The sequence below is a fragment of the Haemaphysalis longicornis genome, unplaced genomic scaffold (assembly GCF_048455015.1).
Source record: "Haemaphysalis longicornis isolate Haplotype H1 unplaced genomic scaffold, Haemaphysalis longicornis Haplotype H1 scaffold_1, whole genome shotgun sequence".
In the NCBI taxonomy this organism is placed as follows: domain Eukaryota; kingdom Metazoa; phylum Arthropoda; class Arachnida; order Ixodida; family Ixodidae; genus Haemaphysalis; species Haemaphysalis longicornis.
Window position 1 is genome coordinate 40,294,445 of NW_027526203.1, and position 24,434 is coordinate 40,318,878.

Sequence of the window (24,434 nt, forward strand, 5' to 3'; positions counted from 1 at the left end):
CAAAGCGAGCCCAAGATGGCCACCACCGGCAGTCTGCTTCGAGTGTGGCGCGCGCGCGAAGTTCAACCCTTTTAAGCCTGATTTTCGGCGTTTTGCGGCTCCCGCTGCGTTTTTAAAGTCGTTTTTGAGATTCTTCCCGACCAAATTCAGCGGTGAAACTTTTAGAGTGGAAAGACTTCAAAAATGTGTTTTTCGCAAAATGCGTATTTTCGCGATTTTGGACCATTCTAAGACCCCCCGCGTCCACCCTTAAAGGCCAACTGCACTCAATTTTTTCTTTGTCCAAATTGTATCCAAATCAGTAGTCTAAGCCCTTAAAATCACCATGGCGAAATCCTAAGCTTCATAAAATAAGCTTCAAAACAAAGAGCACACTAGGTACCGTCTTTCAAAGTAGCTCCGAGCAGACGACGTTTGCACCTGGCGGAGAGTCGCCGAAACAAGTTCCGGCCTGTGATGGAGGTTGGGCAACCTGTCTCGTGAAGCTCGCGCTTCTCCGGCGACTTGCACGGCGCTCCGCCGGGCGCAGGGATGCGTTAGCCCGGGATTTCTCTGCTACACCAGCGCGCTGTATCACCGTAGCCATCACATGTTTAAAACTAACCGCATTGGTAGCAATATCTGCCATTTTTCTCAGTGCAGTAAAGGAGACTAGAAGCCTACAAACTATTCACGCGCTTGTGAACGTTTTGCAGTTAGCAAAACCTTTTTTACTTGAAAATAATATTTTTACTCAAAGGAAAAAATAGCGCGAAACATGCACTTGCCTTACATTTGTCATTCCTATTGCATCTACCACAGAAAAAAAGACAAATTCTTGACCACTTACACTTCGGCATCCAGTATTTGCCATATTGGGCGTGCCCTACGCCACCTCCATTCTTTTGACCTTTCCGAAAGTTTTACGACCTAACTATAGTTGTAAACGCGGGTATAAATATTTCTGCAACTTTTGCCTCACTCGCTAAGTGAACCAAGATCAGCCTTTCTCGTTGCAAAAATACATCCGCACAGATATCGGCCGTCGTCTTCGCGAAGTCCGAAAGCTAACGAAACTGCTCCTCACCTAAACAATGTACTAGATTTCTGTTAAATTCCAAAATGAACTATTTACTTTTGTAGAGCGTTAGATTTAGTTTACTTGGAAGTAAAATGTGTTCAACAGAACATGTCTCTGGTGAAAGTAGAAAACAGCGGTCGATAGGTTACTTTTTCGTGTTTTAGTGCATCGTTTAGATGTGGAAGCTGGCTTATAGAGTTTCAGACCACTTTAATGATTCGATTCTCGATGTACAGCAAGGTGAAAAATACTGGTTGATATTCACTAAGCTGTTTTCACGTAATGTATAGTAGAAATAGTGATTGATCTCCACCCGTGTGTCGTTTGTTCTCTCCAAAGAGAGCGATGTGATACCCGAGGTGCCGGCTAACGAAAGATGCTTTTTGATATCGTACGAGCTAGTAACTTTGTAAATCAGGGCCTGATTTTTTACTCGCAATGCCAAGAATTGTTACTCCGGCAGTTATTCTGATGGAAAAAAAAATTACTGTCGGACGGCCTACTTCATCTCGACTGACAGCAACGCAGTGCAGGAAATGCGCGTAACTCCATTATCCCGGGCAAACATTAGTGGAAGTTCTTTTGTGGAAATAACAGTGCGAAACGCGACGCTCACGCGCATTTGAAGGCGGCTGTGAATGGCCGCCGGTTCTGGTGCGGTCACTTCCGTTCCATCAGGTACGTCACGTCCGGCCGGCGGCAGTGGCCACCTTTTCTATTCAGTTTCGGTTCCGAAAACCCCAATGTAGCGAGCCGTTTGCGTCGCGCGCGTTGATGTTTCAAACGCAGTATTTTGCATTTCGCACCCTTTTTATGTGTACTAGTAAGTGGCATTATTTTTACGTTGTCGAAAATTTGAGTGCAGTTGACCTTTAACAGGCAAAAGCCAAAGGAAAGCGTACGCAGTGCATGGCAAAGAATGAAAGTTGGAGCAGGTTTGTATCATCTATAAACTCATACGGATTCTAGGAAAGTATGGACAAGAATGAACTAAGGCTACAAGACCCATCTATTCCCCTAGTAAGCAGTGTGGGTAACACAGTAAAATATCAAGCAGACGCTCTTGGGAAACACTTTAAACATGTATTCAGTTCTTCGTATTATATACAAACATTTTTACAGCACATGACGCCTCTGTGTACGAGATTTCGGCGCACGTTAAAGATCCCCAGGTGGTAAAAATTAATCCGGAGCCCTCCAGTTCGGCGCGCCTCATCGCCTGCGTTCCGTCAGCGCGTAAAGCCCTACAATCAGGATTTACAGCACATGAGCTTGAGCGTCAGTCTCTTCGTGTGAACCAGTATTCGATTGAGGGATGCCCCATTTACTGTGCTTGAACTCATGAGGGCACTCTCGACATTTTATAAGTCAGCCCCTGGAGCTGACAGAATCATCTATGACATGATCAGACACCTACACGGTGACACTCACTATGCAATATTCTGTCTCTAACAAAATATTGCACTTTCCAAGGACAGGTCATTTTTTAAGAACGTAGGAAAAGAATCCTTTCTTGTTGCTAGTTGCAGGCATATCGCCTTGACTGGCTGTTAATGTAAGCTTTTTCGAAAAAATGATAAACCGGCGACTGTTTTACTTTCTCGAGTTTAATGGTCCTTTAGGCAAAAATCAGACATTCTTCAGGCCTGGCAGATCAACGACAGATAGTCTGGTTGCTTTTGAATCATATGTAAAAGACGCCTCCATTTATAAACAACACCCCTTCGTCCATAAACAACACTGCTTTTCCGTGTTCTTTGACATGGAGAAGGCTTATGATAGAACATAGTGATATGGCATATATTGCTGGATTTGCAGTCGTTTGGCCTTACTTGCAATATGCTCAGTGTTGTTAAGGGCTATCTCTCTGATTGCACATTGCTTGTTTGTGTGGTTAATGTGCTGTCTGGAACTTTTGTTCAAGAAAGGGGCGTACCCCAGGGGGTAGTGCTGAGCTGTGCACTTTCCTTGCTAAAATGAGTTCACTAAGAAATGTTCTACCCCGAACAGTCTTACTCCACTTACATTGACGTCATTCAAGTTAGTTTTAAGTCCTGTAATTCATCTATATGTGAACGCCAAATCCAAATAAGTTCCAACAGACTGGTTAAATGGGGCGAGGTATATGGGTTTACGTTTAATGCGGGTAAAAGTGCTGTTGTGGTATTTTCCAGGCAACACGGCGTCCACCCCTTTCCTGTATTCGTTACAAGGCCTGCCCATACCAATGAAAAATGAACACACGTTTCTGGGTATTTTACTTGACCACAAACTCGCGTTTATACCGCATATTAATGATCATTTTAAAAATGAAGTGCCTGACAACAATGAAACATTTAAAGGTACTATCCCATCAGTCATGGAGAACGGACACAGGGTCTGCTTTTACTTCTAAATAGCCTTGTTAGGTCAAGGATGGACTATGGATGTACTGCATACCAGTCTGCTACCAAAACAGCACTGAAACTGTGGGACCCGGTATACAACTTGGGGCTTTGCTTGGCCACAGGTGCACATCGAACGAGCCCCATTCCATCCCTTCATGTGGTCCTTAGAGTACCAACAGAGCTCTAATGTATGCTGCTAAAGATTGCTTGTATGAAGGAGCACCCTTTGAACGCCATTGTAAAAAATAACACAGGCATTCAACTCTTTGAAAACCAATCATCCATAGCACCACCTTTTCCTCTGGTGGTGTCGCACCTTGTAAAGGACCTCCAAGTTCCTCTTACTAAGGTTTACTCCACTTCTAATCATGAGTTGGTTGCTCCGTGGGACATCTGTCCAATTCATTGCGACATGTCCTTCAGAGAAATACCGAAGAAAAATGTATCAAACTTTATTATTACACAGCACTTTCTGTCCCTCAGGGACAAATACCAAGCAGTTGAATTCTACACTGATGCCTTGAAAACTTCTGCAGCTGTGTCTTGTGCTGCAAATGGCCTCCTATTCACTTTGTCCAAAACAATGAACAGGAACACTAGTACAGTCGAAACCCGATTTAAAGAAGGTCAGGATTTAGTGAAGATATCCTGATCCCCCCTCAGGGACCCATAGAACGCAATGCTTTGACTAACTCAAAATAACAAAACCAACATCATGATCTGTCCTGGTTTAATGAACTTTTTCTCAAAAAATGCACCCCAAGAAGTGTTCATTTTTTGGTCTCTTCTGTACAGATTGCCTCAGAATTGATTCATGGCGCACCAAAGATAACATTGCGGAGCATCTGTCTCGCTTTTATGAAACTGTGCGGCGCAAAACGAGAGTTGTAATTTTGAGTTAACTTCACCAGATGGTGCCACGGGAATAAAAAGTTTTGTTCACACGTTACAATTCGATGTTCCAATTAGTTCTTTGACGATTGGATTTTTCAGGGCGTGTTTTGTGTTGTTCATTCTCAATTGTTCGGTGGGGAGTTCCTGTGATTTCACCTTTCTTTTACTTGTTCTCTGTTAGAACTCGTGTTGTTTTTGTGAAGTGCAAGTTGTTAAGCCTACAGTCCATCTAGCGTTTCTACTTGTGTGTGCAGGAGTGGTGTGTGCAAGCAAACGCACTGCTAAACCTTGTGACGGGCGTGTCGGACATGAAAGCTCAAGGAAAGAAAAAGGCTTACTTTTGGTGAGAAACTGGACATAATTCATGCAGTAACAAGTGGACAAAGGAAATGTGATGGGGCTGCGGCACATGATATTCCAGCCAGTACTCTTTCCATGATATTTGAAAGGGAAAGGCGACATCCTCTGCGCCACTTTGTCGTGGAACTCGTCGCGCAAAAAAGGGCTGATGACTAAGTGGTGGCTGAAGATGCTGGCAAAGACTTTTATGATGTCGAAGCTCCTGTGCCGACACCGGGTCAAGTGATGGATGCCCTTGATCTGCTGCAGTTGTTTGCCGGAACGCGTGAGGATACGGAAGATGCACTGGGCGCACTACGTACTTAAGGGAAATCTGTGGCCATTGCTTACAAAGTGCAAACGCACAAACATCACCGACTTTGGTGGGAAATTTTTAGTTCCCTGGTGACCATTCTTGTTCATGGAACAATTTTTGTGGTCTCTTTTCATACGCGCGGACCGCAATTTTATTTTCGAAGGATTTACGTTTCCCAGATACGGTGCCGCGTAAGCTTGCTGGATGCCGCTACAGTATATAATCAAATGTTCTGTATTAAGTGACCAAGAAATGCCTAACCTGATTTACCGAAGATCTCGATTTAATGAAATAATTCGCGACTCCCTTCAACTTTGTTAAATCGAGTTTTGACTGTATATTTACTGCATAGGCATACGATAGCCTGCTAGCTTTGAACCACATTCTCCAAAACGAAATTGAGAGCTCAATTATGTGCACAGACTCTTAGTGTTGTTTCAAAGCCTTCACCTCTGAAGGCTAGTAGTAACCCAACTTTGAATTCTGTTCTAAGAGCTCTGTACTCGGCTTATAGTCTCAAGCTTGCTGTCACAGTGGGCTGGGTTCTGGGCCACCGTGGCATTGCTGGAAATGAAGCCGCTGACCAAAGTGCCGCAGGAGCTACCCTTCGTGACACCATAGACAAAAACCTTGTTCCATATCAAGACCTGAAACCTTATGTGAGGAGGTACCTGTGAGACCACTGGCAACAACAGTGGGATAAAGAAATAAGCAACAAATTACATGTCATTAAACCGAAATAGGAAAGCCTCCTGCTGAGAAACATGCCAGATCCATAGAGGTGGCCTTATGCTGACTTAGAATTGGCCACACACACCACAGGCAGAAAGTTAGATGGGCAGATGATGAGATCAAGAAGTTTGCGGGGATAAATTGGCTGCAGTTAGCGCAGGACCGGGATAATTGGAGATTAACGGGAGAGGCCTTTGCCCTGCAGTGGGCAAAGATAGGCTCAAAGATAGGCTGGTGGTGATGATGATGATGACGATGACATCATGCTCTAATTCCCATTAACTGACACAACAAGCCACAGTGCCATCGATTTGGGGAGGGAGCAGCTATCTGTCGTTCATATGCTCATTAATTGTGATATGTGCAATATTGAAAGGAAACGTCACTTTAATGAAGCTTACACATATGTAGCATTCCCGTGTGCCTTTCATCATTTCTATCAGACCATCCGGTGTTTCCTTACACAAAAAAAGTTTTCAGTTACCTTGCAGATGTTGGCTTATTAAAATACATATCGTACTGCCCATAACCGCACCTGTGTTTATTACTCATTGCAAAACAGTGGTGGAACCTGAGGCTTTACAACTAAGGTGCTTGTACTCATCATGACTCCCTTAGTAAAGTTTTTTGAACTAGTTCCTTTGTTACAGATCCTTCTCATCTCATTCCACCATCATCACGACATTCTTTGCCTTTGTCGGCCTTGCGCCATTAATTAAGCCCGAAATCATCATCATCACAGATCTCCTTTTATGTTGGCTGATACGGTCTGGCTTCGTCCTAATGAGGGCGGACGGCTGTCCGAGCACGGGGACTTGTGTTCCCGGTTGATTGACACGGTGCAGTTCTGTGCCGTAGTGTGGCTGGGGGAGGCGGCACGTGCAGCTGTGGATGCCCTGCCCGCAGGTGAAGCCGAGCGTGAACCAGGTGAACCTGGACTCGTGCTGCGTCATCCCCCAGGAGATGCAGGAGTTTGCCAAGGCCAACAACATCCAGCTGCTGACGCACAGCGACCCCAAAGGTGGGCAGCCTGTCGACGGGGGGGCTGTTCCTACCTCTTCCCAAGGGCTCGGGCTGCCTTCGGGAAACGCGCCTACCAAGTGTTGCTCATGGGCGTAACGGAAACAGTGTAGTGCAAAGTCAGGCAATATACGTTCAGGCTGATATACGTTCAGGCAATATAGATATGATGATGATGATACGTTCAGGCTATGGTACAAGTGAGATCCAAGAAATGTGAAATGCGCCTTTGTGTGCCATAGCAACAAACCTGCAATGCGGTGCTGGAACACGAAGGCTACATCTGCAAGCAGAGGCACAAGCGTAGGAATGTCCCGAGGGTGTGAGCGCTGTCTAAGGGCCCATCTAAGCACCATCTGCCAAAGGCATGCCGGGAGCATTGCCTCGCACCCGAGGGATATTGTTTCGTAATGCTGGCAGCAGCCCAAGCCACGCCTTGTGTCTTTCCTATTAGCTCTGGCCGACTGTACAAAGCGTGTGCCTCAGGTGAGCTCCTGCCACCACTGAATCACCTGCCAGGTGAATTTTGCCATCAACTTCTGGGTGCACTGTGCAGTGCACCATGCAGAATGAGTCCGTCTCTTAAGAGGACACTGAGGACAAAACCAAAGTTTATCTATATAGATAGATTGGCATCCCCAGAAAACAAATATACCAGTCTCTGGGGCAGCACCTTTAAAATAATCTTGTAAATAATCAAACAGTGAAGCTATCAGTTGCCCGGTAGTAATGTCGTCAACAGCGGCTGAGCCAAGGCTGGGCCAAGGGTGACGTGACAACCAACAGAATGAGAAGTGTTGCACACAAGCTTTCAAAGAAGGCTGTGTCTAGCGTTGGATGGAACGATATACAAGTGCTAAAGTTCTGTCCAGACGGAACTGAGCTCTGCGGGTTATCCTTCCGTCCAGACGGAATACAACTGAGAGCTTAGTGTTCCGTCCAGACGGAGCCGGCGTGAAATTTGTACAGTTCCTTCCAGGCGAAAGCAAAACCGGCTAATTAGGCGCCACGCTAACTCTTCAGATTTGGTGTAGAGGTTGCGCCTCGAATAATGGCGCAATTGTGCCACGTTCGATTCCCCCCGGTCATGCTTTATTATTATTTTTTTTATTATTATTATTATGATTATTTTTTTAGCTTGGTTGTGCCAGCGTTTAGTAACAGCTAACTTTGTGCCCACTTTACAATTGACACGGTGAGAGCAGTCGGTCTTGATTCTGCACTCAACCGGCCGCTCCGCTACCGCTGACTAGAGCCAAGGCCGACGTATCCATCGCCAGAGTTCCAATCATCAGTAGTTCGTAATGGTGATCACTAATTAACGGCTATTCTGGCTAGTCAATGAGCAGAAGCGGTTCATTCGGCTGGGTAAATATCAAGAAAGACTGCTCGCGCTGCTTGTTGTGAAGTGGGTGTGGTCGAAGTGGCGGCTTGGAGTTCCGTTTGACGGAGTTATTGTATGGAGACTCGGCAGAAATAACCACAGTTAAGTCTAACCGTGGTTACTAAACTCTAACCGCAGTTATGGCAAACTGCGGTTTTGGCTGTTACACGCGAAATTCAAAGTGTGGTGACCGCGGTCACTTGGTTGTGAGCGTAACAAAAATAAATTAACACACTTTTAACTTGACAATAAAAAACAAAATGGAAGCAGTGTAGACAAAATGAAATATTGTTGAAACAGTGGCTTCAGACCCAAACACAACGCAACGCACTCGCGTGCGGCGAGAGGGGGCTTCCATAACAGCTCACAACCGGCTTGGTTTCCTCACGTTTCCTCGGTGTTAGGAACTTTAGGCTTAGCATCGTGGTGGATATTTGACCGCCACTATCTCTACAACTGCGAATTACAATCCATAGCACAATTTTTCACCACATTAACATCCACTTTCTCGCATGTGGAAGTTCTTTTCCGCGATCAGATTGATTTCGAAGAGCCGCGACATGCTGTTGCTGCCGTGCTCTGTGCCGGTTTGAGCCGGTTTCAGTGCCATGTGGGCAGGCGCGCCGGCATGTTTGCAGGCACGGCCGACGTGCGCGCCGATCGTTTCAGAGTGCTGAAAATGCACCATGATTGCCTGCTTTGGCGAACGACGTGCGGAATTGACAAATTTAGCACGGCTTTCATCGTAGTTGATCGGGTGGATCGGGAAACGAGCCGCTGCGGACTGGCAATCGCGCTGACTGCGAGAGCGGCGAAAAGAATGCAAGCGCCTCTTGGGGGCAGCTTTGGGGCGCCTGCTATTTGAGAACCTTCGTCTCCTCCAAACGCCAGGTGTTTTTTTTTTTTTACCTTCGCTGATGCGCCGCAACTTGCGTCCCAACTGACTTGTGCGATTTTGAGCACTGCGGCTGCGGGAACTGGGGATAGCGTGACCGAACTGAGGTGGCCAAGCTCAGTGTGCATTAACCACGGTTAGCGGGGTAACTGCAGTTTCGTCTGTCTTGTAACGCAGCAAACTGCGGTTTTGTCTAACCGTGGTTCGCTTAACCATGGTTAACTGTGCCCGTGTAACTAGGGTAATAGTCCAATCGCCTTTGTTGATTTTTACCCAACCGGTCACACCGCTTCCGCTCATTGACTAGCCAGAGTCACTTTTGATTAATAATCACTCTCAATAATTACAGATGATCGGCCGTCAAACAAACCGCCAAGTTCGACCACGCCCGCTTCACAACAAGCAGCGAGAGCAGTCTTTCTTGATATTTACCCAGCCGAACGAACCGCTTCTGCTCATTGACTAGCCAGAATAACCGTTAATTAGTGATCACCATTACGAACTACTGATGATCGGAACTCTGGCGATGGATACGTCGGCCTTGGCTCTAGTCAGCGGTAGCGGAGCGGCCGGTTAAGTGCAGAATCAAGACCGACTGCTCTCACCGTGTCAATTGTAAAGTGGGCACGAAGTTAGCTGTTACTAAACACTGGCACAACCATGCAAAAAAAAAAAAAAAAAAAATCATGACCGGGGGGAATCGAACGTGGTACAATTGCGCCATTATTCGAGGCGCAACCTCTACACCAAATCTGAAGAGTTAGCGTGGCGCCTAATCAGCCGGTTTTGCTTTCGTCTGGACGGAACTGTACAAATTTCACGCCGGCTTTGTCTGGACGGAAGGATAACCCGCAGAGCTCCGTTCCGTCTGGACGGAACTTTAGCACTTGTATACCGTTCCGTCTGGACGGAACGCTAGACACAGCCTTCAAAGAAACATGTAAAATATTTCTTTACACATTAACTTTCATAAGTCATAAACAGTTATAAATGTACAGGTACAATTCGAGCCATGGCGGCATTCACAAGCTGCCAAGCCACTGTTGCACTAGTTGCTGCGATGGTTATTGCAGGTTCAATGTGACCAGCGGCACCGATGCTTCACTTGCTAGGTTTTAATTTTCCTGCTAGACCAAAACCGCTGCCTCACTCGCCTGCAGTCGCGGTTTCCATCTCGCAAAACATCATGAAATAATGCAAGAGAAATGAGAGGGAGAGAAACGCATTATTTAACGGCTAATTTCTCCATTATTGAAACATCTTGCGCTGCCAAATAAATGCTGAGAGGGCTGCGAGGCAGTTGGACTTTGGTCTGAACCAAACTTGCTAGGTGCTTTCAGTGTCCCTTTAAGACGCCCTCAGGGAGTTTCTGCTTGCAATCTGATCCTTATCAGTGTGGTTGGAGATTCGACCCATTGAGCCTTGGAGACGCGCGGGGTAGATAACTTCTCACAGTGAAGCCTGTTTTCTGGGTGTGTGTAGAACGAACATGTTTATTCAAATGCCGTGTGTCGCACAGGTGTAACGTTGTATGCCGAAATAAGAATGATGTGCACCCGTATGTCCACCACTTTTTGGGGTGTATGTTAGTGTGTGTCGAGCAAAGCAAAGCATTTGCCCTGCCTTGTACATTTCTAGCCACACACATGCAGCCTGATGCTGTGCAGTACAGGACCTTTGCCCCTATGGGCTGACTCTCCTCGGGGACAGTGGACTGCACGTGGCAGGAAGAATACATGCTGGGCACTGTTGTCCTATTTTAGCATGCAAAGGGACTGTTGTTTCAGTGGACTGGGGTCACGGAGCAAGAATAAGATAGGAGGGGAAAGGAAGCTTGCTAGCGCGGCCAGATAATGTCACAAGTGCTCGTCATGCGTTAAGCTAGCGGCGTCTGCCGCGGGTGAAGAAACTGCGCGGCCACCGCGATCGGCATTGCACTGCGCAGCCACGGAATGAAGTGCGGCCGCTATCAGTTGGTCCATCAGGTGCCGCTGCCCTCTGCTTCGCCGTCCCAGCTACGAAGCTTGGCAGTCCGCCTTGGTTTCCATTGTGACCTTATCTGGTCACTCGCCCGCACTTGCCGCAATGGGCCGTCTCGCCTCCTGTATATTCCTGCTCCGTGACTGGGGTGCACAAAATTATGCCTTGTTGAAAATGAGCAGTACCCCTCTAAAAACACATTCCAGGTGTATTCTTTACAAAGTTTGACCTAGTTGGGCGCTGTATACATCACGCTTTGGATGCCTGCGATTAGCTGAAGGAAACGTGCTCTGCTAGCGGTGACAGGCTGTGCCACAATGCACTGCTGAAGGCTACTGTGCCCCCCCTACTTCTCTTTTCGCATCCTAATGAGGTTTCTGGTCAGAGTTGCATGCTGAAATTTGTGCTCCCAGATACTGCTTTTTGGACAAGAAGGCATTGACCTTCACCAAGCTAGCCTACCGACCGTGCCCGTTTCTCACCACTATCCCCAATCTTGGGCCTCACTTCTTTGTATTGGGTGCAAAATGCCCTTTGTGGAATGTGTATTTAAAGGCCAACTGCAACGAAAATTTACCTATCCCAAATTCTGCTTCAACGTGTCGTATGCTCCACTTAATGATGAACGATCATAAACACGGAGGGGAACAGCGCAACACAGACCAACCACGAGCGCTGACTTACAACTGTCTCTATTTAAGTCTCTTGTTACCTAATTTTAAACTGTACAAATACCAAGTTTTTTTATTAAAACCGTTCGAAAACACGTCACTTCAGCCGACACAGCACCTAGCGGAGTGTCGCCACAATTTGTCACCACTGCAGCGAACTTCCGAATGTGACGTGCCAGTCAGGACTTCCGTGCGGCCGTCACCTCTCCTTAGTAGCCCTTTTACATGTGGCCTCACGCGAGTGAGCAGTGTAATTCGTGCGTCTTGCATGAATGATTGCTTTCACACGTTTACGTAATGCGAGAGGCTGAAGAAGCTCTGTGTGCAGGAGACATAAAGAGCAAATTCGGAAAGTGCAGGGGCGGGTCTACGTGAGGCAATGCACCGTCGGCGAGCGGGTACGACAGTTGCACAACGGCCGATTTCTTGGTTGCGACGGCGGCAGCAGGCTCTCGGTCGACTCGACGAGCACGTGAAACGCGTGTACAGAATGCGGCGTGAACAAGTACAGCACGCTGCGCACTGCACGTAATCAATTCAGTTCAAACAACTTCGTCAAAAAACAAATAAATACTAGCCACTATTTGCAACATTTCTCTCGCCAATTGAAAAAAAGAAAAACAAAGAATGGGGCAGCATTCTGGCAGCATTCTGGCAGCATTTGGCAGCATTCTGCTTCGGGAAAGGTCACAGTTTCATGACGAGTGAAGACACTGCAGTGCTTTTGTCGCTGCATGGCATCATTATCTAAAGATTTGGCGTGGGCACCCTTCTAACAGAACAAAACTGCCCGTGTAAACAAAAATAACAATATTCTGGATTTGAACTTTGATAACATGCGCTTAACAAAATTCTTACACGCTGTCGGCATGTTTCGACTCTTCCCTCCCACAGTAGATTTTTTTACTCTTTTCTCTCATCAACACAGGCTGGTTCGATCGGCACAGGGCATATTGGCTGTGCCGGCACCCATCTAGCGCTCAACACTGCCTTTTGTGTACCTACCGTATTTACTCGCGTAATGAACCACTTTTTTTCCAGAAAATTCGGCACAAATTTGGGGGGAGGGTTCATTATGCAGAAAAAATTGCAACAGATTTTTAAAAGTTGAAGTTTCATACCATAAAGTTGCTAAGAGAAGCGCTGTCAGAGCCTTACCATTTTCGTGAAAACACGTAGGTAATTATGTAATCAAACTTGTTTTTTATTCACAACGTGATAGTAGCTCCCTACTCGCCATGGAGCTGTCCTCCTCACTGAAGTCGCTTGACGCCTCACATTTGTTGTCGGCCCCCAGCGCACCGTCTTTCTTGCCGTCAAGGCACTCCAAAACTTCTTTTCCCATACCGGGAATCTTGGTGATCCCTGTTCACCACCCAAAAACGTCTCGTTTTCGTCCGTAGCGTACACGCACTGGGTCAACACTGAAGTGCCACCCAGCCACGCTGTTTCTATGTACATCAACGCATGCTCCACAGCTTTCAGTTTAAAACCGGCTGTGTAACTCATGTACTGGCCCATCGTGCGGCACGCTCCAGGAGCACACAAAAAAAGTCAACACACAGCAGAAAACAAAACCACGGAGCATAAGGGCGAAGTCGTGGAACCACAAGAGCAGAGGAGTGCGGAGCACGTTTAGTGCTTTGTTTGCACGCCGCAGGAACCAGCCAGAACAGCAAAAAGCAGGGAAGGACTGTGGAGTACGTTTTGTGCTCTGTTCGCACACCGCAACATTTTTATGGCGCCAGAATGTTTGTTTTGTGATCAGCAGGTGGTTCTCCACAAGCGCGCAATATTTAAATTTTGAGCCATGGCATTCGCGCTCATGTCTCTGGCTACTGTTGAAATTTCTTTTTGTTGGAATGCGTTTTTGACGTTTCTCTGCGTAATGTAGTGTGATATCAAGTTACTGCAGCATCAGCAATCATGCTGAGATGAAAACATTTTCCCACTGCATTTTCTATTCAAAGTAACAAAAAAGTAAATTCTCAGGAAGACAAGTGGGGGGAGGGTTCATTATGCGAGTAAATACGGTATTTCTTAGCTCCCAGCTTTGCCATGACGTCTCGCGATGCCTGTGTTTTCGTTTTTCCAGACGACTATAGGCACATCTCAGCAGCTCTGAGCAAAGCAATAACGGTTCATTATGGTTGCACGAACTTCCCAACCCCTTTTCGCGCATGTTTTAAATGTTTGAAGAAACAGACAACCTGAAACACATCGAATGCGCACCATATTCTCACAGGCAGCCGTGGGAGAATCCACCGGCTGTGCCCACTCGATTCCTGAGTGTAACGTTACTTCTGTCTGTCCGTAATGGCCGCCCTTTTTTTCCAGTTTCGGTTTGAAAAGAGTGTTTTTGATCTTCGTTCATGATTCAGTGATGCACATTTGGGCCTCCAAATTTAGCAGGTAGCAACTTTTAAGGTAATACTACCGGGAAAATAGTGCATTTAAGGAGCTGAAATTCGTTGCAGTTGGCCAGTGCACAAGTGCTTTTGCCGGGAAGTGCAAAGCGAGGATCACGCCACCATGCCATGAGGGCGTACTAGTGAGGGTTAAGAATTGGGCTAATTATTCACGCCTTGCGTTGCCCTATACGTTGAGTTCCCTTCCTTGAACGGATATCAACGTTCACAGAACTGCTGCTTACGTTTGTCTTTTTTTGAGGAGAAAGGCGTTAATCGCATCTTATTGACATATGTAGCTTCATGGCACTGAAACGCTTGTGGTTGAGGTCACCACATTAGGTGAGAGCTGCCCCGGTATAAAATACATCACCAATGAAGCTGGCGACTGCAGAATAGCTTCTTTGTGTTTTATGCCATAGGAAAATATTGCAAATCATTTTAAACGAGCCTTTTATTTTTCTAGGGCTAGTTACTGAAGCGTACTTGCAAACTTCAAAATTGTTTTCTTTTTCTAGATAATAAATTTTTCCTTGATTCACACGGTTGGAACGAAATCATTATTTGCTTCGATTACAAAAATCTATTCAGATGCACATACCAGATGCACATACATTGTGGACCATTTACAGTCAAACCTCGATATATCAAACAGGGGTGCATCGAATTATTGCTATATCGAATGCTTTCTATATCACTCGGAAAATCGCACACATTTTTAATTTTTTATTTTGAACAGGAACGGACATAAAATGGGTATTGGCCTCGAGGACATACCGTGGCGCCACCTTCGAGTGGCGTGACTTGTAGGACGCCGGGCTATGTTGTCGTCTGCTAGAACACATTTCCTATGCTTATGCGACCGCTCGTTTTTTGTTGTGGCCACCACGTGCCCCTCCTCGCGGTTTTGATGCAGTTACAGAAAAAAAGTGGCCAAAGACCGAATAATCCGGGCAAGCAATCAGCGACTTGCTTGTTTCCGGCGACACCGCCGTGGCTAGGTAGTTGCTACCATCGCCACCGACAGCTCGTACGCAGCCAGCTAATGCCAAGGACGATGCAACTGGTGCCGAGAAAAGTACGCTGTTAATCATTATGAAATACTTGCGACGGGACATGTACGAGACCGTGTGTGCACAGAAAATAGACCTTGCAACAGCGACAGAAACATGCCACTCAGTTGTGATATCTCCACGCGTACTGCGTGCATTGCCTGGTAAATGAATGACTACGTGAGAACGGTGAGTGGATCGCTTCGCCGCACAGGCTTAAGTGGTACGATCTGCATCTCCCTCCTGCATTTCCCCTCCAATTTTTTTTCTTTATATTTATGCCCTGATTTGATTAACGATCACTAGTACTCTGTACCGCTATGTTTACTTTTCGCAATGCATGAATGGTAATAACACAAGTTTTCAACGCCTTCGAGCGGGTTTAGACGTGCCTGTGTTTATTTTTAATTAAGGCCTCGCCGTGGAAATTTTGTAATTGCAACACGGCTTTTGTCTGTTTACAATGATCCTGCGCCTTTCTCTAGCATCAAGTTCGAGAACTCACGACTGCTCACAAAAGGCACGGTGCGTACGAGGCGAAACACGTCGTGAGGTAATGGGGAGTTTTAGAATAGGGGAACCAAGCGTTGGGGGCCCCCCAATAAGTTAGGGGAACCCAAAACAACACGCTTGTGCGCGACGAGTTTTCGAAGAGGGTCTTCTCCAACAGCTAGCTCACCGCCGGTTTTGGATACGGGGAGTTCGATGTTGGGAACTTTAGGCTTAGCGTCGCAGCAGATATTTCATCGCCGCTATCGTTACAGTCGCGAATGACAGTCCCTAACACTACTTTTCACCATACTATCACCCCCTTTCTCGTATGTGGAAGTTTGTATCCGCGGTGTCTTCGATTTAAGCGATCGATGATCAAAAGAATTACGCCCACCTCCCCTCGCGGGAACCCTGGTGTGATGCGACGCTGAAGGGGGTTTCATTGTGCGTTTCCGTAGGGTCGATTACTCGAATTGCGTGAGCAATCGTCGGGTAATGAGAGAGAGAGAGAGAGAGAGAGAGAGAGAGAGAGAGAGAGAGAGAGAGAGAGAGAGAGAGAGAGAGAGAGAGAGCATAGCGCGGACGACCGTCGACTGAGAGACCGGCCAGAGCGCGGCACTCCGCTTGTATGCGCAGCGCGCCCGAAGGAGAGGAGACCGCGGAGAGAGAGGGCGCTGCACATGCGCACAGCGCGCTTGTGCCGCGCGCAGCACCGCCCATCTGGCGGAGTGAGAGAGCGCGCCTCACTGGCGCGCCACAGATGTTGGGGGAGAGGGCGCACTATCACGGCAAGAGGAGAGGGGGTGAGTGGAGGAGAGACTCAGCTGTGCGGACGCGGACAACGACGACGCAGGAAGGACAGGGCCGCCGGCAAGAGATGCTCCTCAGCGTCGCATCTAATACCTGCCACGGTCTAGGCCGACTTTTTCGCGCAGTTATCGCCACTTTTCGGCCGCTCGCTGCAGCATGCGGGAACGGGCTGGCGGTGCCGGCAGTGCCGGGACTGACGCCCGCGGCCTGTCAGCTGTTATTTGAGCATCGCTTTGAAAATCACTGCTAATGACACTACCTAGCACTATTTTTCACCCCCCGCACGGGGCACCTTGAGCAATCTTGGTGACGGTACTGGCGATACCGCGGACCCCGAGCCCCCAAACATACGCTGGATCCAACCGTGGCAATGTGTTTATAGGTGGAGGATTAGAAACCACGAACGGTGGCCGTCGGAGCCCAGGTCAAGCTCCGGCGGATGGGCTCCCTGTCTGTTCACCAGGTAGGGAGCTCCGGGACCTCTTTGGCTACCAGGGTAAGGTCAAAGAAGAAAGTACCCCCGTCTCCCTGCTTTTATGCTATGCTATATGGCATTTTCAAAACCCCCCCCCAAACGTGATCGGTCCCTGAAAAGGGGCCGCACCGAAGTATCCTTTCCTTCTTTGCCTTCTATCTCGCTCCCAAAGCCAGATAACTACCCTCGTTTTTTGATAATTGAATCTGTAGACAAATCGAAGCCGGTTTCCTCTCAATCTGTATTTCTTGTTTCTAAATACCTTCAAGGTATCATCGGCAAAACATATGACGCCAAAAAGCTCAGAACTGGTGAAGTGCTAGTTGAAGTTAAAACTCAGCAGCAATCCACAATACTCCTGAAACAAACCCGCATGGCAGATCTGGAGATCAGGGTCACACCCCACCGCAGCCTCAACAGTTGTCAAGGTGTGATCTCTGAGGCAGATCTCATCTCCGAGACCGAGGCCGACCTTTTGGAAGGCTTAAAGGATCAGGGCGTCACAGCTGTAAAGCGCATATCAATACGCCGCGATGACAAACAGGTAGCAACTAGACACATTATCTTAACCTTCGATCGATCCACCCTTCCAGAATTCATAAATGCCGGTTACATACATTGTTCTGTCCGCCCATACATCCCGAACCCACGGCGCTGCTTCAAGTGCCAACGGTTCGGGCATGGCACAAACTCCTGCCGCGGCCGCCTTACCTGTGCAAAATGCGGCCAACATGACCACCCATCCGAAAACTGCAACACCCAGAGTTTTACCTGTGCCAACTGCCAGGGGCCCCACGCAGCGTGGTCCCGCACTTGCGAGAAATTCCAACAAGAAAAGAAAATAATCAATGTCAAAGTAACCGAGAACATCACCTTCCCAGAGGCGCGGAAGAGGTTCGCCTCTTTCCCCCTGGGGAGGTACGCCGACGCGGCTCGCCGGGGGGCAGAGCGGCGTCTGGTTTCGGCGGGGACCCAGTACCGCGAGTCGGACTTGGTCCCGCCCCCGCCCCCCCCTGGGTTGCCTCTTGCAGCCCAGCCCGCCTCCGCACCGCTCGCTGAGCCAGCAGCGGTTGTGGTCGCAACCTCTTCCGTCGGGACCGGTGCCGCTCCCGTCCCTGCCTCCCCATCGTCCAGTGCGTTGGAGGGTGCCATGGACACCACGGGCTCCGGACCGGCTCCCACCGCCACCGCACCGCCGTGCCACTTCTGGTGCCTCCGACACCAGCGGCGGTGGCGGCTCAAACGAAGGGCCCCCGAAGGGGGGCCAAGTCCGGGGGGCCCGGTTCCACGGGCACACCCTGGACATCGGACGAGGAGATGGACGTCGTGCCGTTCTTGCCTGCAACGCAGCGCAAGGAGCGGCCTCCGTCGTCCAAACCTACAGATAGGCCGCCCAAAAAGCCCAATCCAAGAGTCACAGCCCCGAAAGACGACACATAAACATACACACTCCCGTAGCTCTCACACTAAATAATGGGAAGAGAAAATATATTTCAATGGAACTGCAGAGGCCTTATGAATAATCTTGACGACGTTTATGAGATTCTGCATACCAATCAGCCAAGTGTAATGTGTGTTCAGGAAACACATTTGAATTCTAAACACACAAATTTCTTGAATAGTTACCTTGTATACAGGAAAGACAGGGATGGCTGCGCACACTCTTCTGGCGGTGTGGCCATAATCGCCCGCAAATCCTTAGCATGCCACCCTGTCACCTTGAACACCGTCCTTGAGGCTGTAGCAATACGCTTAATAATATTTAATAGGTTGATAACGGTATGCTCCATATACATTCCTCCTGATGTTACACTTTTGAGCTCTGACTTCGAGGCGCTGGTTGACCAGCTGCCCGAGCCGTACATTCTAACAGGCGACCTTAACGCTCACAATTCTCTTTGGGGCTCTTCTCGAACAGATGCCCGGGGTCGCCTGATAGAGAGGTTTCTTACATCATCTGGAGCTTGCCTTTTCAACAACAAACAGCCTACATACCATAACATAGGTCACAACACATACTCATGTCTTGACTTGGCTATTGGCTCCGCAGTTCTCTTTCCTCTTCTCGAGTGGGGTGTGGGAACTGACCCATATGGCAGTGACCACTTCCCCACTTCACTAACATATATAGGTAACGGCCCAAGCAGTTCTTCTTCCCATAATAGGTTCAATGAAGCACGAGCTAACTGGAACACATTTACAGAGACATCGAAACTACACCACACATCCATAGGACACCTACACGTTGAAGAAGCTACCCAACTCCTCACGGCGCACATCCTCGACGCCGCCGAAAAGTCCATTCCCCACGCCTCTGGTGCCCCGCGCAACCAGCGGAGGCCGTGGTGGAATGAGGACTGTAGGCGGGCGCGAGAGGCCCAGAACAAGGCGTGGGGTATCCTTCGTCGGTACCCCACGTCGGGAAACCTCCTCTTGTTCAAACGGGCCAAGGCATTCGGAAAACGTGTGCGCCGTGAGGCAAAACGAGAGAGTTGGCGTACATTCATAACATCAATAAACTCCTACACAGACACACGGAAAGTATGGACACGTATACGCAAACTCAAAGGACAACATACACACAGCCTGCCCCTGGTCAGTACAGCAGGGGACACACTGGAAGACCAGGCTGACACACTCGCACAACACTTCCAGCACGTGTCCAGTTCAGCACACTACACGAACACTTTCCTGAAGTATAAAGCCTCTTGTGAAAAGAAGTCCCTACACGACAACAACAAATCACAGACTTCTTACAACTCCCTGTTTTCACTACATGAGCTGAGGGCTGCTCTGAGCACGTGTAAACCCTCAGCTCCAGGCCCAGACAACATTACATACACAATGATACAACATCTACACGCAGACACACTTGAAGCACTTCTACATCTATATAATAAAATATGGCTTTCGGGGCACATTCCACACTCTTGGAGGGAGGCCATTGTAGTGGCTTTCTTGAAGGAGGGAAAGGACCCGTCGTCCCCCTCAAGTTACCGTCCAATAGCCCTGACGAGCTGCCTGTGCAAGCTCTTCGAGAAGATGATCAATCGCAGGCTTGTGTACTTCCTCGAGTACAATGGTCTTCTCGAGAGCTGCCAGGCAGGCTTTAGGGTGGGGCGATCGACGAACGATCAACTGGTTGCACTTGACTCATACATCAAGGATGCCTTCGTGCATAAGCAGTACTGCTTAACTGTCTTTTTCGACCTCGAGAAGGCCTATGACACCGCTTGGCGTTATGGGATCCTTAGTGATCTCAGGTCATTCGGTGTTTCGGGTAATATGTTGAACACCCTTGAAAGTTATTTGTCGGAGAGAACGTTCAGAGTAAGAGTTGGTTGTGCACTTTCAAAGGTTCACGTCCAAGAAAATGGCGTGCCGCAAGGTGGCGTGTTGAGTTGCACTCTCTTTATCGTAAAGATGAACTCTCTTGGAAAGGCACTGCCACCAACAATCTCTTATTCTATGTATGTAGACGACGTACAAATATCTTTTAAATCATGTAATATGTCAATATGCGAACGTCAAGTCCAGCTTGGTGTCAAGAAGCTTGCCGGCTGGGCAGACAAGAATGGGTTTAAATTGAATCCTGCAAAAAGCTCCTGCGTTGTGTTCTCCAGGAAGCGCGGGGTCCATCCGGACCCAGACATTACTCTGAATGGCGTGTCGCTTCCTGTGAACAAGGAGCACAAGTTGTTAGGTGTTGTGTTTGATCACAAACTCACATTCATTCCCCACATCAAAGAACTTAAAAATAAATGTCTCAAAACAATGAATATACTTAAGGTTCTCTCCCATCAATCGTATGGTTCCGACAAAGAACTCCTACTACGGCTCTATACTGCTTTGGTTGGGTCTCGTTTAGACTACGGCAGTGTGGTATATGGGTCGGCGACTAAAACAGCGTTGCGAATGCTTGACCCAGTGCTACACTTGGGGCTGCGGCTTGCGTCGGGTGCTTTTCGCACTAGCCCTGTCGAGAGTCTGTATGCCGAGTGTAATAAGTGGAGCCTTGAGAACCAACGGACGTACATGGACTTACTTTATGCGTTTAAAATTTCATCGCTGAATAACCATCCTTTTTATCCTGTATTTAACGACACATCCACATCTGTGCTTTTTGTAAATCGCCCATCCGTTCCTCTGCCCTTTTCACTTCGAGTGAGAGAGCGAGCCTCGGATCTCGGTGCTTCCTTTTTAGATGTGTACAGGTCATCCTCTTTAAACATTTTACCGCCTTGGCAAGTTCGCCCTGTGTCCTGTGACCTTTCTTTTATAAAGCTTGACAAAAATCGGGTACCGCGAGTTGCAATACTTCAGCACTTTCTTTCATTGCAGTTCAAATACCCACGTGCTGAATTCTACAGTGACGCTTCTAAAACCTCCACTATGGTGTCGTGCGCTGCTCATGGTCCAAATTTCAATGCATCCAGAACCATGAGCGTGCACACAACAATTTTTTCAGCAGAAGCGTACGGAATTCTACTGATTGTACGACATATCCTTGAAAATCAAATTCCCAATTCTATCATCTACACAGATTCCTTGAGTGTTGTTCGCGCACTGTCATCGCATACACCCCCCAAAAACCACATAGTTAATCTTGTATTTAAATCTATCATGTCTGTGTATGCGCAGAAGCATCAGCTGCTCCTCTGCTGGGTCCCAGGACACGCTGGGATCGCTGGAAACGAGTTGGCAGATGAGAGGGCAGCTGCTGCTGCACTCAGGAACACTGTAGACATAACAACCGTACCATATACAGACCTCAAGCCACACATAAGACAACACTTGCGTAGAACATGGCAAACACACTGGAGTGAACAGACAGATAACAAGTTACACGCTATAAAACCACGCTTGGGACCATACACCACTGACACACGCAACAGACACACAGAAGTCGCCTTGGGTAGGCTGCGGATAGGGCACACCCATGCGACGCACTCGTATCTGCTGACGGGATCTTCTAGACCCCAGTGCAGCAGGTGCGGAGAGGCCCTATCCGTAGTGCACATACTAATCACATGCAAGGCACTTCACACAACACGACACAAACATTTCAGAGAACTCTACAGACAACATATTCCCCTACATCCATCGTTTTTCCTAGGTGATGATGCCATTGTTTCCGTGAAACGTGTGTTTGAGTATTTGTCCGACGTCAAGTTTTTAAACCTCATCTCCTATCACGCATAATCATATCTGGCCCTATATACCAGCCATCACCATTGCCTTTAATTGATTTTATTGTTATTTTGGCTTTAGTAGCCACTATTTTATTTTAGATACTTTTGTTTGGCGCTCTTTGCCCCAGGTGGCCTTGCGCCAAAAAACTCTAACGATCATCATCATCATCACTATTTTTCACCACACTAACATCCACTTTCGCGAATGTGGAACTCCTTATTCGCGATTGGTCTGATTTTAAAAAGCGGCAACAAGGTGTTGCTGCCGCGACCTGCGTTGGTTCGAGCCGCTGGCGGGCAGGCACGGCGGACGTGTGTGCGGAGCGTTTCTGCGAGCAGTAAACGCTTCATGATTTCCTGCGAACAACAAGCGAAATCTAGAAATTTAGCTCGGCGATCGTCGTAGCCTACAATGTTGATCGGGGAAACGAGCCGCAGCTTATGCTTACAACGGCTTCGGTCGCATACGCCCGCATACACCACCACGCTCAAGTCGTTTGCGGGCAGCCTACCACGGTTGACACGGTTATAAAGTCCCCATGAGGTAAAACTACGCTTCACGGACTGATAATTAACTTCACAGGCCAAAAATTAACACGAAAATACACTTAGAAGGCGCGTCCTGAACGAAATGTCACGCACTACAAGCCAACTATGCATCAAGGTCTCCATGGTAGGAACGGGGATCATACAAGTGACGTCAAAACAATTGCAGCGCCGGCCTCTCCAGTGGTGGCCCGCGCGGCCAATATTGAACTCTGCCACCGCAGACTGCTCATGCTCTGTTGACAGGCGGTGAGCTTTCTCGGAACACCTTCAAGGATTGCGGTGGTGCAATGGGCGTTGCGCACTATAGCTGCACATGTCGAGGGTGCCAGTTGAACGTAGCGGCGTACGCATGCCACAACCTGGCCAGTTTTCAACGTCAACGATGCACTGCATTTGCCGCACCTACTCCCCTCAGTCGGACTACACCAGTCATTGTTATTGTACAGTGTAAACCATTTATAATAAAACTACAGTTGTACTAGTACATTTGTACTAGTACATTGTACTAGTACTTGCACATTTTGTGGGGACCAGGGTTCTTACAGCAAGCTTACAGAGTCGCTGTAAGCGACCTTACAGAATCTTAGAGATTCAGCCGCAAGGCTAGCTCCGCTGAACGGCGCCACGAACCGCCAACTTGGCGTAGTGGCAGTGAACAGCAAGGAACACACACAAGACACGGAAATCGCCCACTCCGACCTTTATTGCACTGCAATAAGGGATGTCGGGCGCGTCGCTCTACCACCACCAAGACCACCTTGACCAGGATGGGTGGGAGAAACAGGCGCGAGGGCTGACAAAGAAAGGCCCAAAAGGAGCGACACGTACTTACGGCCGCTCCCGATGATGGCTTGTATCTAAAGAGGCCCTTCCTTCGTCATCGGCCCCGGACCAGCCCGCCTGGAGCTTCCGGACAAACCGGTCACGTGAGGGGTTCGGCAGCGCCCCCCGCCGTCATCCTCCCACGACTGGGAAATGCGCGGCCGCAGGGAGAGAGAGGGACTTCCTCCTCTCGCTTCTGCAGCGAGCCAAGAGAGAAAGGGAACATGGCGGACCTCTGTAATTGCCACAATTTATACAATTGTACTAGTAAAACTGGCAAACCTGTATGCGCAATGCCTAATGCATACTTGCCAGGTTTCGCGAATGTTCCGGGAGACTCCCGAATTTTCATGGTTTTGTACGATTGTACGACCGAAACAAAGATCTCCCGAAAACGCACCAGTCTTTGGCCAAATCTTTTTCCCAGTCTGGCCACAATGCACCGGAGGTATACCTGATAATCCAACCCGACACCAATTGGCATCATTATCAGTGAACTACTTAAAAAGCGTAGTCGGCCATGCACAGATGGTGAACCTGTTCGGCCCATTGTTAGTTTACTGTTTATAGAAATGCAGCACCGCCACCGCTTTAATTTATGCACGTGCACGGCCGTTCTGGACTCTACACAGTGCCTTGCGTGGTGCTAGGGTCCGATTATTTTTATCGCAGTTTTTCTCCACTTCCGTTTGTCTCTTGCTGCTGCAGGCAACCGCAGCACTGGCAGCACTAGGCTTTCTCCACCCTCATCTGGGAGCTTTGTGAGCTTTCTAATGAGTCCGGTCACCGGTGCCTGGTGGGGCGGTGCATGGCTTAGCCATGGCGTTGAGCAAACAGCATAAAAGATATCCGCAAGTATTCTTGAAGCAGTATGCATCAGAGTTTGGGTGCATTTTGGCGTCGCACAAAGGGGAGCATTATGCCTTCTGCACTGTGTGCAATTGTGATACAGTCTA

General features: G+C 48.2%; 1 protein-coding gene across 1 annotated transcript in view; it reads left to right on the forward strand.

Annotated features, from left to right (window-relative positions):
- LOC144176014 (glutamate--cysteine ligase regulatory subunit-like) overlaps positions 1-24,434 on the forward strand; it is a 60,622-nt gene that overhangs the window by 21,835 nt on the left and 14,353 nt on the right. The window contains exon 6 of the mRNA XM_077705117.1: positions 6,635-6,749. Coding sequence (XP_077561243.1) covers positions 6,635-6,749 — 115 coding nt within the window. The remainder of the gene's footprint in view (positions 1-6,634; positions 6,750-24,434) is intronic.